Source organism: Megachile rotundata, chromosome 5 (genome assembly GCF_050947335.1).
Source record: "Megachile rotundata isolate GNS110a chromosome 5, iyMegRotu1, whole genome shotgun sequence".
NCBI classification, from domain to species: Eukaryota; Metazoa; Arthropoda; class Insecta; order Hymenoptera; family Megachilidae; genus Megachile; species Megachile rotundata.
Genome location: NC_134987.1, coordinates 12,588,180 through 12,604,314, shown reverse-complemented (window position 1 = coordinate 12,604,314; position 16,135 = coordinate 12,588,180). Strand labels below are relative to the sequence as shown.

The window sequence follows — 16,135 nt, the reverse complement described above, 5'->3', positions numbered from 1 at the left end:
TCCGGTTAAGTTTAAACCGGAATTAATTTGCGTGGAAATTGAAACCTTTTATCGTTCTTAAATGTTTCTTTAATCTTCTTTCAATCGGGGATGCGATTTATATGATTTAATCTGTTAAAGTTGGGACATAAATGTTCTCTTTATGGAACAGTGATCGTGTTGATAAAACTTAAATGTATGTAATTAATGGGAGGTTTTATATGTATAGATATTATGAATTTAATGTTGCAAAAATGCTATTGGTAAAATTAATAATGGATGGCTGGTATAAAATAATTTATATGAAATTTAAATAATTAATTAGAGTAACAAGTTTGAGATAATATTACAGTGAGGACAAATATGGGAAAGTATGTTTGTTTAGATGTAATAATAAGATAAGGCAAAAATAACAGTAAAATAGTAGAGTAATAAAATGATAGCGTAGTAGTATATGCTACTATAGTTGCATAATGTATGGTCTAATTTGTGGAATACAGTATAGTGAACCGTAAAATAATTATAGTAAAATAATACAATAGTAGAATAGTAGTACAATAGTACAATGAAATAGTGGAAAATAAGTATATATGATGAAAGAGTAGAAGAGTAATATCATAGTACTCAGCAGTACAAGAATGTAGTAAAATAATAGAATGATAATATAGTAGAATGACAACATAATAGAATAGTAGTATAATAGTACAGTAAACCAGTAAAATAGTAGAATAGTGATATAATAGAATAGTAGTGTAATAGGATAATAAAATAGTAGAACAAGAATATAGTAGTGTAATGAAATAGTAGAATCGTAGCATAATAGTATAATGACATAGTAGAATAGTAGTATAATAGTACAATAAAATAGTAGAACAAGAGTATAGTAATATAGTAAAATACGAGACTAGTAGTATAATAGTACAATAAAATAGTAGAACAAGAGTATAGTAATATAGTAAAATACGAGACCAGTAGTATAATAGTATAATAAAATAGTAGAACACCAGTGCAATAGTACAGTGAAATAGTAAAACAGTAGTATAATAGCACAGTAAAATAGTAGAATAATAGTACAATAGTATAGCAAAATAGTAGACCAGTGATATAATAGTAAAATAATAGAATAGTGATATAATAGTATAGTGAAATAGTAGAACAGTGGTATAATAGTATAATAATAGAACAATAGTATAATAATACAGTAAAATAGTAAAGTAGTAGTACAGTACCAAAGTGAAATAGTAAAACAGTAATATAATAATATAGGAAAATAGTAGAATGATAGTATAGTGAAATAGTAGAATACTAACCTCTTACTACAGCAGTAAAATAAAATAACAGAAATAGTAGTATTAGTACATTTGCACAGAAAAATAATAGAATAGCAAACATAACAGTAAAACAATAAAATATTAAAACATTGAAACAGAAAAATATCAAAGCTAAATAACTGAAATAAAATTCATGATTTCCTCCCAACAAAATTATTGTCTAAAATTCAACGACTATATTCTACATATTTTCGTATTCTATTTGAATCGTAACAATCGACAAAGCAAAAGGAAAGGATCATCAAAGGATTTACAATCGGTCGAAACTCAAGGATCCGATGCTAACACATTTTTCTTCAACCCAACAAGAGATACTAAAAGAAGATCACGTTTTGGCTATTTTTACTACACATTGTGGATAACCGAGAGATTGAAAAGGATTTCGCTGCAGGACTTCCAACATACCCTCGAAAACCCACGTAAACGATCTTGGAATCGTATCAAGTTAAAGGTCTATTGTACAGAAAGCTGATAATACGAATTTCGAACCAAACGTGTCGGTTCAATCGTTTTTACCAATGACAAATGCAATCTCACGTCCTTCAATGCTCGCGCTTTATACTTTCTGAATACAATGAGAATCGATAATATTTTATCAGAAAATTATTATTCGTTCGTAACACGCAGCAAGAAAATATGCATATAACTTTACAATGGAGCGTTGTTTTATCAAATTTTTAAATCGATAAATTCTGCATACCATTAATTGAATTTCGGATAAATCGAATACCCGCATTTTTAAACACCGACATTAAACCAAGTCTGAGGAGAATGGAGTAGCGTAATTGTTTAACGGTCGCTCCTACGAGGAAAACTCATATGACCTTTCTTGTAGAGAATTTCCTAAGCTACAAATTTCGTAATGACTATTTTTATCGTACATCTTATAGATAACGAGATATTCGCAAATCCTCCGTAAGACTGTTCATCAGGGACTCGATACATAAACGGTTAGATTGTACGTAAACGGAATGTCGCAGTAAAGTCGAAATTTCCTGAGTTAAAATATTATGGGAAAGTAGCACGGTTACTTATACACGTAATAATAGAAAAATGCTTTCACACAAACCAATCACCACACGAGTCACTCGTTCCTCGTCACGCAATCAGCTCCCTTTCACACATTGCCAACCTTTCCTCCGAATCATCGGACGGTTTCTTATCTTCGCGGCATCGTAAGTTCGTGCCCTCTGCGAAATGCACCCGTTGTCCTAGTTCCGGCGACAATCCGAGCAACCTACAATACACACGAGAAAACACCGAAATGGTGGTATACGATCACTGAAAGCACTGGCTGCCCTCGAGGGACGGGGCACACACACACGCTCACGCGACCAAAAAGAACACACGTGTCAGCAGACCATTTTGCAATTAAATTCGTTTGTTCTTTAACCCTTTGCACATCCGACAATTTTGTAACGGGACCAACGGAACGAATACGGAACACTTTTATGGGGCCATTCGTGGAAATTAACAGGTTCACCGAGAAAGCTATTGAGGTAAGTTATTTGACAGTGCAAGGTACATGTACAATGTTTAGTAAACTATTTCGCTGGCAATTCAATTCAAGACCGTTTCATTTGAAACTCGCATAAATTACGTGAAATAGAGGGAGAAATATTCTCGGAAACACGGTAAAAGTTTCGCTGTTGATTTAAATACGGGGTGCATTTAGTACGAGTTGTTTGTTCATTTCGAGTCGAGGTGGAAATTGCAAAATTTGGGAATTTGAGAATATGGAAAAATGGAAATTTGTGAATTTGGAGAAAGTGAAAGTTTTAATGCTCCAGAATATCGTGAACAAAAAATTTAATTATTTCAAAGTAGAACAAAAATTATGGATTTTGGAACTTGATAACTTAGAGAATTTAAAAATTCCATCAAATCATAAAATTGAAGAATTGAAAAATTATAAACTTGAAAACCTGAAAACTTCAAATCTTGAAAAATTGAAAAATTGAAGAATTGAAAAGTTGAAAATGGAAGAATTAAAAAATTGAAAAATGGAAGAATTGAAAAGTTGAAAAGTTGAAAAGTTGAAAATTTGAAAACTTGAAAACTTGAAAATTTGAAAACATGAAAACATGAAAACATGAAAAATTGAAAAATTGAAAATTTGAAAACTTAAAAACTTGAAAACTTGAAAACTTGAAAACTTGAAAACTTGAAAACTTGAAAACATGAAAACATGAAAAATTGAAAAATTGAAAATTTGAAAACTTAAAAAATTGAAAAATTGAAAAATTGAAAATTTGAAAATTTGAAAATTTGAAAAATTGAAAAATTGAAAAATTGAAAAATTGAAAAGTTGAAAATAGAGAAATTAAAAAATTGGAAAATTCATAAATTCCTAATTAGCTATACTAAGTGTAACCTAAGATGCACTCCACTCCCTTTTACCCACTTTAGCATAGTATTCTCTTTCAAGCCTCTAAAACATGACACCATTTTTCATCTCTGCATTATCGCCAAAACAATTAAACTTAACAGCGAAGGTCCGTCGTTGCAGCGAAAAAAAGAAACTTCAAGGTATGCAAATTGCAACAGCAGGTATAAGCAAGGTGTGCAAATGTTCAACCGATCGATTTAACTCGTTTCGTTTCGAAACGAGCCTGCGATCGATTGCGTCAGAACCGCGTGGCACCGATTTGCTTATCGGAAACAAGAAGGGTGTCTGCGACCGAGATAAAAGCGGGAATCGATTTTGCGGTAACGTGACGTGAAAATGTCGGCGAAAAATGAATCGATCGTGGGAATCTGTTTCGACCAGACCAGGCGAATCTGGAACAACACGAGGGCACGATGAAAATTTAAACAGGATCATGGAACCGTATTGATGGATACTGGAAAATCCGATCCAATTATAATCGAGAGGTGTCCGATTTCCAGGCTGGTCGATATTTGTTATTTTATTTCGTTGTTTCGGAAAGATGAACTTTTTCATTGTTAACGCTACTGCTAAAGCTCAATCGAAAAACATCCGAACATTTTCGAATAATAGCAATTTACGCTGAAATAATATTTGACGATGAACGCTGACAGAACACAACCCACGTTATCGACTGCCAAAATTCTGATTACAGGCAAAATTGCAATGTCGATGTAATGTTAAATTGTAACATGCTTCGAAAAGTCTGTCAGACTTCGATAATAACAAGTAAATAATTTCGAGCTTGAAAATGGCTAACGAGTTGGGAGTAATGCTTAGAATGTGTGCCCCCTCGCTCGAAGCGTTTTAAAATACAAAAATAATAGCAGTGAAGAAAGTATATTTTTTACGAGATTTTGCAGGAAACGAAACACGGTAAAATACAAAGAATATATTTTATTAAACAAAAAATGCCCAAGAGAAACATGTGCATAAAAGGATAACCAGTGCTTCTGGCCAAAAATTAAAATGTTTAATTAAACAGGACATAATTAAAATTTCGTGTCGTTCATTATTTGAAACTTATAATGAAATTTTAAGAAAATTTCAAACTAATAATTTTGAATGATTACAATATTCGTTCATTCAACGTATGGTGGTGCAATGCATAGTTGTACAAAACATGATCATATAATCGATAGACACATAGCGCTTCAACAGCGCAATTCGAACGCAACGCGTCAAGAAGACAACGCATCTTAAATACAACGCGTGTAAAAATCAGTGCGTTGCGAAATTATCTTATGATAGTCAGCTCGTTGAGAAGACAACGCATTTCTGATTTAACGCACGTGAAAGACAGCGCATTTCTAACTTAACGCGTTAAAAAGTCAGCGCATCTCAAAGACAGCGTTTGTGATAGTCAGTGTGTTAGGAAGACAGCGCATTTTGGATTTAACGCGCGTGAAAGTCAGCGCATTCCAAAATTAACGCATCAAAAAGTCAGCGCGTCGAAAATTCTGTGCATTCTGATCACAATGTGCGTTGAAGTCAACGCATCGGAATATCAACGCGTATGGAAGACAACGAGTTGAGAAGTCAACGCATCGCGAATTCAACGCGTATAGAAGACAACGAGTTGAGAAGTCAACGCGTCGAAAAAATCTGCGCGCTGCTCATACAACGCGTGTGGAAGTCAATATTGTAGGAAAACAACGCGTTGAAAAGTCATTGCGTTGAATAGTCAACGCGTTAAAAAATCATTGCATTGAATAGTCAAAGCGTTAAAAAGGTAACGTGTCACGATTCAACGCAGGAAAAATTAACGCATCGCAAACTCAACACACCAGGAATACATCGCGTATAAAAGTGAACGCAACGCGAACATAATGCATGAAGAAGTCAGCGCATTGCAAAGTTAAAACGAGAAACAAGAGAATAGACATATTTCGCGGAAACTAGGACTGTGCTGTTCTGGTGCACACTGTACTCACACATCGCACGCGATGATGAATATTTATGAACGAAAATTTAGTCGCATGTATCCGTAGCATTTTGCCCCGGAAATTGATTTGGATTCACGTGTACGCAATAAAGCCAGCTATGGATCTGCGTGTCGTCAAAAATGCGAAAGGAAAAAAGAATTCCATTAACCAATAACGGTCGACGTGGGATCCCCGAGAACGCTGTGCCTCATGCTGCTTTTCACCTCTTGAATATTCATTCGAATTAACGTTCGCCATCGAGCGAACCCATCCCCTTTGTTATTCAATAAACATCTAAAAAATTAAATGCAACGGGAGTGTTCTGGGCTTCCACTCTGGAAACTGTGTTTGGGCGAATGGGAACGATCGGAAAAGTGGAAGCTTAAACGAATCTTGTAAAATGTTTCCATCGAGCGGTATGAAAGATTTCTGAATGCGGACAGCAATCGATTGCATTCGAAAAGAGAGCAATTTTACGTTTAAACGCTCGTTAATAAAGATTTTGTATTTCGTAATAAAATAATTTCTTAATATGATAAATTAGAGTGTAACGTAGTATTAAATTAACATGGGGTAATTAACGTTTTATTAGCTGGTACTCTACGGAGAACATTGGAGGGAGTCGATCTGTGCAAAGATAAAAATCTGCCGCTCCGTCCGGAAAGAAATAAAAATGCAAATGTACTTCAGCTTTTATAGACAACAGTTTGTTAGAACGCTTTAGGGAGAAATTTACACGCCGTGTTTGTACGGGAAACGTTGAAAATCAACGTTCACTGTTGATTTATTTATCGTCGCTGTTGAAACAGGGGATACGTAACAAGAACTCGAGATGCGCGGGTTCTCTCCGGGAGCTCGAGCGGCTCGTTAAAAATCTGTACGTCGCTGCATTTTATCCAATTAACTACTAATTAATTTGCAAAGCATTGCAATTAAGATATTACCGTGCAAACGGAATCGAGCACTCGCGCTTTGACCCTTGACCTTTCGCGCGGCTAGCTTGTATCCGGACCGAAAAAAAGGAGTCACTTTAATTTCATTATGAATAGAGGTCAAGGAAGATACGTTTCGGATTTAGAGAACGACACGGGAAAAAGGAGCAAACCAACAACTAACTGACAACTTATAATGGAATTTTATTCCACCAGAAGTCGGACGAGAAAATGGGGTAAAACAAATATGGTGGGGGACTGAAAGTTACGGGGAAACTCTTTATTTCCACAAACTCGGTTTCTCATTCGGAAAGTAATCGCCGTACTTAAATAAATCATTTTTCCCTTTTTATAACCGGTAGTTCTATTATTTTATTACGTGTAGATTATATGGAGGAATAATATTTCTCTCCTTATAAATTTATTTTGTGCAATGGACATTTCCTAATCCCTATTTGTTATGTCGTAATCGACAGTAAAAGTTGAACCACTTTGTAACAGTTATAAATATGTATTACTGCGTTTGATTTCAACTTTTACAGATATTTTCTGAGGGAAGGAAATTGACATATGAATATGAATATATCAATCGTTCAGGTGTTCAAATATTTTTATACATTGTGTTGTAAGAGGCCGTGAAATAATAATAACAAAATATCGGAATAGTAACATAATAGTACAATAATACATATAGGACTTATACAGAAGAATTAGTAGATTAAAAAATAGTTACATAATAGTACACTAAAATAATATAACTAATAATAAAATAAAGTAGTGATGTAACAAAACAGTACTAGAACAATACAATAGTACAACAGTAATACAGTGAAGCAAAAAAAATAATATAATAAGGCACAAAACTTAAACAAAAATATTAAAAAGAAAATCAACAGAAGAAACCAGTAAAAATAAATATTATTTGAAGAAGTAAAAATAAAATGTTTGTGAACTTATTCAGAGCGAAGAGGCGGAATTAAGCGAGAATAAAATGAAGATTTCATCGTTGAGAAGATAAATCTCATAATTATAATCCGAGGCAGGAAAAAGTATGGTGCAAAAGAAAGAAACTTCCGTTAAACTCTCATTGCATAAGTCCCGGCTAAGGAATCATTTTCACTCGAAGTGATCACAATGAAGAAGCGTGAAAGAAGGAATGAAAGGTGAGCAAACTGGGTGCTCCTCGTTGAAGAACTGAAAGCTCAATCAAAAAGCTGCGACCCATTTAGAGATTCCCAGTCGTGCTTTTGTGACGTTCTTCGTCATCATTTCTCTGTATCTGCTGGACTTTAGGTAACACTTTAGTCGTGGAACAAAATCAGGCTGGTTGGACAGATTCATTAACGGAAAAGGTTCCAGATGTGTATAGCGGTTCCTTTTGTATAGATGTAATTTTCCAAACTGCTGTGTTGTAACACAGGTAATACCGTTTTATTGATCGATTTAGGAGGCGGGGAAGAATTTTCAATTTTTCAATTTTTCTAGTTTGCAGTTTTTCAATTTTTCAATTTTTCATTTTTTCAATTTTTTAATTTTTCAAGTTTTCAAGTTTTCAAGTCTTCAAGCTTTCAAGTTTTCAAGTTTTCACGTTTTCAAGTTTTCAAGTTTTCAAGTTTTTAAGTTTTCAAGTTTTCAAGCTTTCAAGTTTTCAAGCCTTCAAGTTTTCAAGTTTTCAAGTTTTCAAGTTTTCAAATTAGCAGTTTTTCAATTTTTTAATTTTTTAAGTTTTCAAGTTTTCAAGTTTTCAAGTCTTCAAGCTTTCAAGTTTTCAACTTTTCCAGTTTGCAGTTTTTCAATTTTTTAATTTTTCAAGTTTTCAAGTTTTCAAGATTTCAAATTATCAAGTTTTCATGTTTTCAAGTCTTCAAGCTTTCGAGTTTTCGAGTTTTCAATTTTTCAATTTTTCAATTTTTCAATTTTTCAATTTTTCAATTTTTCAATTTTTCAACTTTTCAATTCTTCCATTCTTCAATTTTTCAATTTTACAATTTTTTAATTCTTCAATTCTTCAATCCTTCTTCCATCAAAGAAACTCCACATCGACAAGATCAAATCCATCCCTACCATGACAAACAAAAAAAGAAAACTTCGCATAATACTTTGAAATCTCGTGTTTTCTACAAGTTGACCGATTACCATCTAATTTTCGCTTTCGAGTGGTTAACAGTTAACCTCATAATAAAGTTAAGTTTAAAACTCGCCGCGTCACACGAGATTAACGAGCTGCCCCTGAAATTCGTTCAGCTACTCGTGTAACGCAATTCTCCGAGTTCATAAATTCCGTTGTCGGAAATAAGCACGTACAAGTCGTTTAATCTTTGTTTGAAACGCCTCGGTACGAATGGTCCGACTATTTCTAATCGATCCAAGTCCCGACAGAAGTGACTACGATCACGCGAAGTGTTTCCAACCGGAATAAACAAATTAGCATCGACGGTGGTTAGAATTTCCTGGATAAACAAGGGTCACCCGGTCTTGTATACAAAGTCTCTCGTTCAGCGAGCATCCGTTTCCCTCAAACGGATTTAATGTACTCGTGTGATTTGCGAAAATATTTTTGTGGAACCTAGGTATATGTGGCAAGATTTCATGTGTTGAATATGGCAGTTGGATATTTTTTAATATGATGATAATATTATATTTTGGTGTATCATTATATTGGATGATACATGGTTTGAATTAGAACATTGAACATACATATGAATGTATAATAAACTGAATGATAGAGGAATATTATTCTAGGGGTTGTTAAAAGGGTTACTAGTTGAAATTCTTTAGTGCTTCATTAAAATGAATATTTTATTCACAAAACATGTATTAAAATGTTGAATTAAAATATCATATTCAGTTCATGAAATATGTATTGGAAGACTGAATTCACGTATTACATATGCAGTTCATAAAATATGTAAAATGATGAATTATAAATACATATTCAATTTATGAAATAGGTGTTAAAATTCTGAATAAAATTTTCATATATTCAATTCATAGAATTTGTATTAAAATATTGAATTACTACTGTAATGTTTAATTGATAAAATACACATTAAAATATTTAATAAAGATATAGCAAACATGAAGTTTTACTATTAATAAAATTATGCATTTTCATATTCTTAACATTTTGGCAAACCCTATATTACTGTGTCATCACACGTTAAAATAACCTCGTGATATATCACCACACTATATCATATGTTATATTGCTGCATGCAGTATTGCTGCACATATTACATATAGTATATAAAAATATCAATACGTAATAAGAAAAATAAAAGAAACCGTGTCGAAACTATATTTTCGATTTCATGAATATCGGTGGCGATATAACAAGAGTCGACCGTATCTGCATGATACAATGTCTCCTTGATTTCTGAACAGTGATATTAATTATTCGTCGTTTGGAACGAGCAAAACTTCGTGGCAGATTTTCTACGGTCCGCACAAGATTCGAGATATTCAAATGAAATTGTCAACGGTATACTTTGTACACAGAGTCTTGACAATTCATGTAAATTTATTCAAGTTTTTCTCCGGTAGCTATAAATACAGTGTGATCGTTTGTCGCTTATGTCAACTGAATCTCAATGTTGCCGGTAAAACAGCAGATGGAAATGAGAGGAGACAATAACGCAATCGGTGGGTTGATGTTAACAAATATCCTGAATTATCCAGTTTTCTCATGCTTTCTGAACTTTGTATCTTGTGCAGCCATGTTCGACATTTGCATTTTTAAAGGATTTCGGTGTAGATCTTTTAAAATGAACTTGTTTAATATTATGTAAAATTTATTTAATATTGTGTATATTGAATCATTTTTAGTATTGTCTATATTGAAGCATATTTAATATTGTGTATATTGAATCATATTTAATATTGTTTATATTGAAGCATATTTAATGTTGTGTATATTAAATCATATTTAATGTTGTGTATATTAAATCATATTTAATGTTGTGTACATTGAATCATATTTAATGTTGTGTATATTAAATCATATGTAATGTTGTGTATATTAAATCATATTTAATATTGTGTATATTGAATCATATTTAATATTGTTTATATTGAAGCATATTTAATGTTGTGTATATTAAATCATATTTAATGTTGTGTACATTGAATCATATTTAATGTTGTGTATATTAAATCATATTTAATATTGTGTATATTGAATCATATATAATATTGTCTATATTGAAGCATATTTAATATTGTGTATATTAAATCATATTTAATATTGTGTATATTAAATCATATTTAATGTTGTGTATATTAAATCATATTTAATGTTGTGTATATTAAATCATATTTAATGTTGTGTACATTGAATCATATTTAATATTGTGTACATTGAAGCATATTTAATATTGTGTATATTAAATCATATTTAATATTGTGTATATTGAATCATATCTAATGTTGTGTATATTGAATCATATTTAATGTTGTGTATATTCATATTTAATGTTGTGTATAATCATATTTAAAATTATATAAAAATTATGAAATTAATAAACATCATATAACAGTCAGTGAAAGTATTTGATGTCATATAACAATCAATCTGAAATTGTCTAGTATCAAATAGAAATTAATTTAAAAAATATTTACTGTCATACAAAAATCGATCAAATCGTTCAATATCCTATAAAAATGAATTGAAATCAATCACAAAGATAACTTTGAAACTCCTACACCCAGGAAGACCATAAGAAAACAAACTGGCTATCGTATTATTTTGAAAATAAATGTAATGGTTCATTTGAGACTACAATAACACTAGCATTATATAAATTTCAAAGGAAATTTGTTTTCACAGTAAACGTAAAGATTCGTCGATAGTAGCAAATGAATTTAAAAAAAAAACAAACTCCCAATCGTCGTATTTTCACAGTAAACGTAAATGACTCACTTAAAGCTCAATCCATAAACTTTGGAAGATTCCGGCGAGGATGAACAGCATCTTATGCAACTAAACCAGGGCATGCACTCAATGAACATTTTACTGTATATATTTTTTATACGAACACTCCAACGGATGACAAAATACGTGATTCGTGTAAATACACCGATGCACTTTTCAACGATCTTCTTTACGGCTGCAAGTTTCACTAAGAGCAACGGCGACGTCATTCACATTTTCTACCGAGATATTACGTCAGGGGTACGCGATAAAACCCACACTCTGAAATTCTCTTGCACGTAAATCAATGTTCAAACGAGTCACCTTTTAAAACTTCACGTGATCAGGATTTTACCTGAAGGTTTAGCGAGGTACGTCGAATGCCATCACTTAGTGTAATAAATAAGGAAATTTTAAAAAACCTGTCGGGTAACATTAGCACTTCATAGTGCAAACTGATACGCGTCATACGACACGCAGTTATTACGCGGAATACTTTTGTGAATTTAACACTTTAATTATGACCGTGAAAACGGATATGTGTAATAAGACACGTGGAGAGTAGTACGCGATTACATGTGTTATTATTTTCGAAATAATTTTCTCATTTGTGTTTATTTGGAATTTTCTATTTTTATGGCACTTTATTTTTGTTTTTAGTATTGCTACTATGTTATAATATTAGTGTCAGTGATATCAGTCATGCGTTATATTATCCGTCAGATCACCACGCATCATCACACATGTATCGTCACGTGTTATAATTTGAATTGCTCATGAAACAACATTTGAATCTAACGCTCTGATAAAGAGAAAAAAATTATTTAACAACATAATTGCATCTGTAGCACTCATGAATATTATTTACGTAAGAACATATTCATAATAATCTCCGATGGTAACGTCTGTAATTTCGAAATATAATTCAACTTTTTAATCCCCATAAAAACTATTCAGAAAAAAATTATATGAATTTATTGCTGCAATCAGTACCTTTAACAAAAAAGTATTGTTGTATAACATACATGCATGTAGCTGGAAAATATTCATTTTTGCAACCAGTTTTCCTTCATTACCGATTTAAATTGCACTGAAATGAATTAATTGCTCCTCACATTCAAAACAAGACATTAACATGAAAGTGTAAAAAGTCAACGCTGAGCAGGATTGAATAGTAAGAAGGAAATAGTAAGACTGATTTTTGATGGAGAATTTAAAAATGAAACTACGTGTACACAAATTTACATGTAAGCTTTATACGTATGTAAATGCATATATGCACATTTACGTGTACATACAATTTATGTACATATAATTTATTTCTCATGAAATGTGTAAACAGGTGACGTAAATATGGTGGGTTTAAAGTGTATTACACATTGAAAGTTGAACAAAAATTTCTATGTGTTCCTGTATGTTATAATATGTTATATGTTAATATGTCATATGTTATAATATGTCATATGATATAATGTGTCATATGTTATAATGTGACATATGTTATAATGTGTCATATGTGTCACATGTTATAATATGTTATACGTTATAATGTCATATGTTATAATGTTATATGTTATAATGTGTCATATGTGTCACATGTTATAATATGTTATACGTTATAATGTCATATGTTATAATGTTATATGTTATAATGTGTCATATGTGTCACATGTTATAATATGTTATACGTTATAATGTCATATGTTAATATGTCATATGTTAATATGTCATATGTTAATATGTCATATGTTAATATGTCATATGTTAATATGTCATATGTTAATATGTCATATGTTAATATGTCATATGTTATAATGTTATATGTTATAATGTTATTTGTTATAATGTTATATGTTATAATGTCATATGTTATATGTTGTAATATGTCATATGTTAATATGCCATATGTTAATTATATGCACATATTACAATAGGCTCCTATATCTAAATCTGCAATGATTCCCATTTTCCTAAACTAAGCATAAACCTCTTCCTGTACCGCAGTATTAATGAAACAATATGCAAGCGCAGCGATTAATTTGCGAAAGAAATCACACGGTAAGATTATAGAGCTCGCTAAATAGCGCATAATTTTCTTCAACGACTTTGTTCTGGCTTGAATAAAGTAATAGCTTGACCCAGTTGCCGGAATCACCCTGTAGAGTATAGCGTGTAATCGTGCATTACAACACTTAACGTTACAACGAAAGGCAGGCTGACTTTCGAAGAGTCGGTAAACGGTTTCAGGTCGACAAACATTGGACAATTTCGGAAACAAAGTTTTTGCAACGAAATTTACCCTCGCGTCTTATTTAGAGGTCTTCCTGTTGCTCGAGGAAAGCAACTTTCAGGAAAAACTTTCGTTTCGATTGTTTTAACGGGCACCGATGTAAATAGAGCAGAACATTCGAAGTGCTAAATTAGAGAATCGAATTGAAACGGACAAGCTTTTAATGGCTCTTTATGGATAACAAGATGATAAAATTGGCTGTCGTGTTTAAATTACAATATCTTTCGGTTGATCGATTAAGGGGAATTGCACGGAATGGGAATAAAGATTTCGTAATGATCGTAGCTGTTGAATAAATTATTGGAGAACTTTCTGTATTTTATATTTAGCGTGCAAAGTTGAGGAAAAGAGTTTCTTTCGTTGGAAGTTTGACACAGGCATAACACGTGACGATATCGATTATGTGTTTCTGTGAACTTTTCAAGAATGTTTAACGTTATAGAAAGCTTGTAAGAAAATGTGTAAGTCAATTTTAAAAGATAAAAATTCTACGTTGAAATAATATCGTTAACATTCAACTGAAATTTAACAAATCACTATGGTAGGATAATATCAACATTTCCTTGAGCATTTCGAGAATCTCGAGAGCTCCAATTCAAATACGTTTCAACCGTGACGTTACTAAATCAAATTCACTACGTGACAGCAGAATTCTGTTTCAACTCGAAAGAAAAGCATATTAATCCTAAATTAATTACGAGTGCATTTAATTTTCAGTACTTTATATATTACAAATTTTAATTTTGGTGAAAGCAGGTAGACATTTGAGATGTACACTGTAATAATTTTCATGAAATTTTGAAACGGGTATCGACGGTCAAAAAATTTTTAGTGAGACATACCATTTTGATAAAAATGACACCAATTAAAATTGCAATTGACAAGGTTAATATTACAGTGACAACTCAAGGTAGTAAATTAAAATTCAACCTTTAAAAATTGTATTATAATAATAAATATATAGCATGACAGTTAAGGTAGTAAAAAATTTTTAATTTAGAAATTAACTTATAATATTACACTAGCAACTCAAGCTCCTAAAAATTCCGAATTTAAAAATTAAATTATTGCATTAAATTGTAGTATATCAAAGTAGAAGGCATTCTAAATTTAAAGATGTATTATCGGATTTAAAATAACATTTCAAGGCAAAAGTCCTAAATGAACAAATTAAAATAGCTTAAAGCACATGAAAACGTGTCATACTACACATATCAATTTTAACAACGGTAATCAACCAGATAATCAGTTTCATTCGTGCAGTAACACGAAGCAATTTGTACCATAATAAATGATATAATTTCGAGCTCGATTTCTATTATTACATTTTTGTTAAACGGTTCACATAAATGCACCTATAAATCACAGGCACCCGCCGAATCTTGACGTATCAAACGCGGCACGATTTACGAATCGGTATCACAAAACGGACTGCGTTTGAAGGCTCCACGAGGAACACTATAATGGAACATGTTTTCGCCTTTCATTCTTGTCCGTTGTCTCACACCGGTTCTCCCACTCTTTGAAATGTCCGTGCAAACAGGAGAGACCGGTATCGAATCGACTGCTATGTTATGATCGCGTGATCTTGATTGTGTTCAATGACGAACGCGTTGGCCTTCCCTAGGGAAAAATGCGGTGTAGGGAAAGGTGGCCCTTGACGATTCAAATTTGCATACTTACATTAATATTAACTTGCTCAACGTTAACATTAACAGACTCGGTATAGACTTTTCAAGGATACGGATAGATGGTGGAATCTGATATGATTTGGTGAAATTTGGGGACAATTGGAGAACCTAGGGAGAGTCTGGAGACTTAGAGGAAATATAGGAGAAGCGGAGGAAAGCTTAAGAAGGTGAATTTAGGGAGATCCTAAGGAAACTATTGATAAATCTAAGGAGAGATTAAAGAGGTTATAGGTAAATCTAGGGATATTTTAAAGAGGCTGTTACATCTAGGGAAATTCAGGTAGGTTCTGAGGAGACTATAGGAAAATCTAGGGAGTTCCTAAGGAAACGTAAGAAGAGTATAAAGAAATTTAGAGGTTGAAGGAAAGCTTGCGCAGGTCTTAAGGAAGTCTAGGGAAAATAACATAGGAAAAATTAAATGTAGACAATATTAGATACTGGGGAAATGAAATCTAGGGAAACTAAACTGGGGTAAATTTTATTTCAGATAAAACAAGACTTAGAATAAATGGTATCTTGATAAACCTGGAGAAAGAGAAAACTAGCCCCAGAAATGTGCACACCTAAAAATTAGATCTGAATCGAATACCTAAGGAAAACCAAACCCGAAGCAAATGACCTAAACTAGAGCTACCTCAGAAAAATTGGAC

At 32.2% G+C, this 16,135-nt stretch overlaps 1 protein-coding gene across 19 annotated transcripts in view; it reads right to left on the bottom strand.

The window, feature by feature from the left end:
* Positions 1 to 16,135, bottom strand: part of rdgA (retinal degeneration A) — a 96,461-nt gene that overhangs the window by 63,947 nt on the left and 16,379 nt on the right. For 3 of the 19 annotated variants that reach the window (XR_013038149.1, XR_013038150.1, XM_076531525.1), the window contains exons 1-2: positions 15,120 to 15,289; positions 11,514 to 11,893 (exon numbers count right to left, since the gene is read on the bottom strand). The exons of 2 other annotated variants lie outside the window; for them this stretch is intronic. Coding sequence is in view for 3 of the 17 variants with exons in the window: in XM_076531541.1 (XP_076387656.1) it covers positions 2,443 to 2,547; positions 11,514 to 11,734 (326 nt within the window). In the remaining 14 variants the exon portion in view is untranslated. Of the gene's footprint in view, positions 1 to 2,442; positions 2,548 to 11,513; positions 11,960 to 15,032; positions 15,296 to 16,135 lie in introns of those variants that run through there. 14 more of the 19 variants (XM_076531541.1, XM_076531540.1, XM_076531534.1 and 11 more) reach the window with 14 other exon arrangements.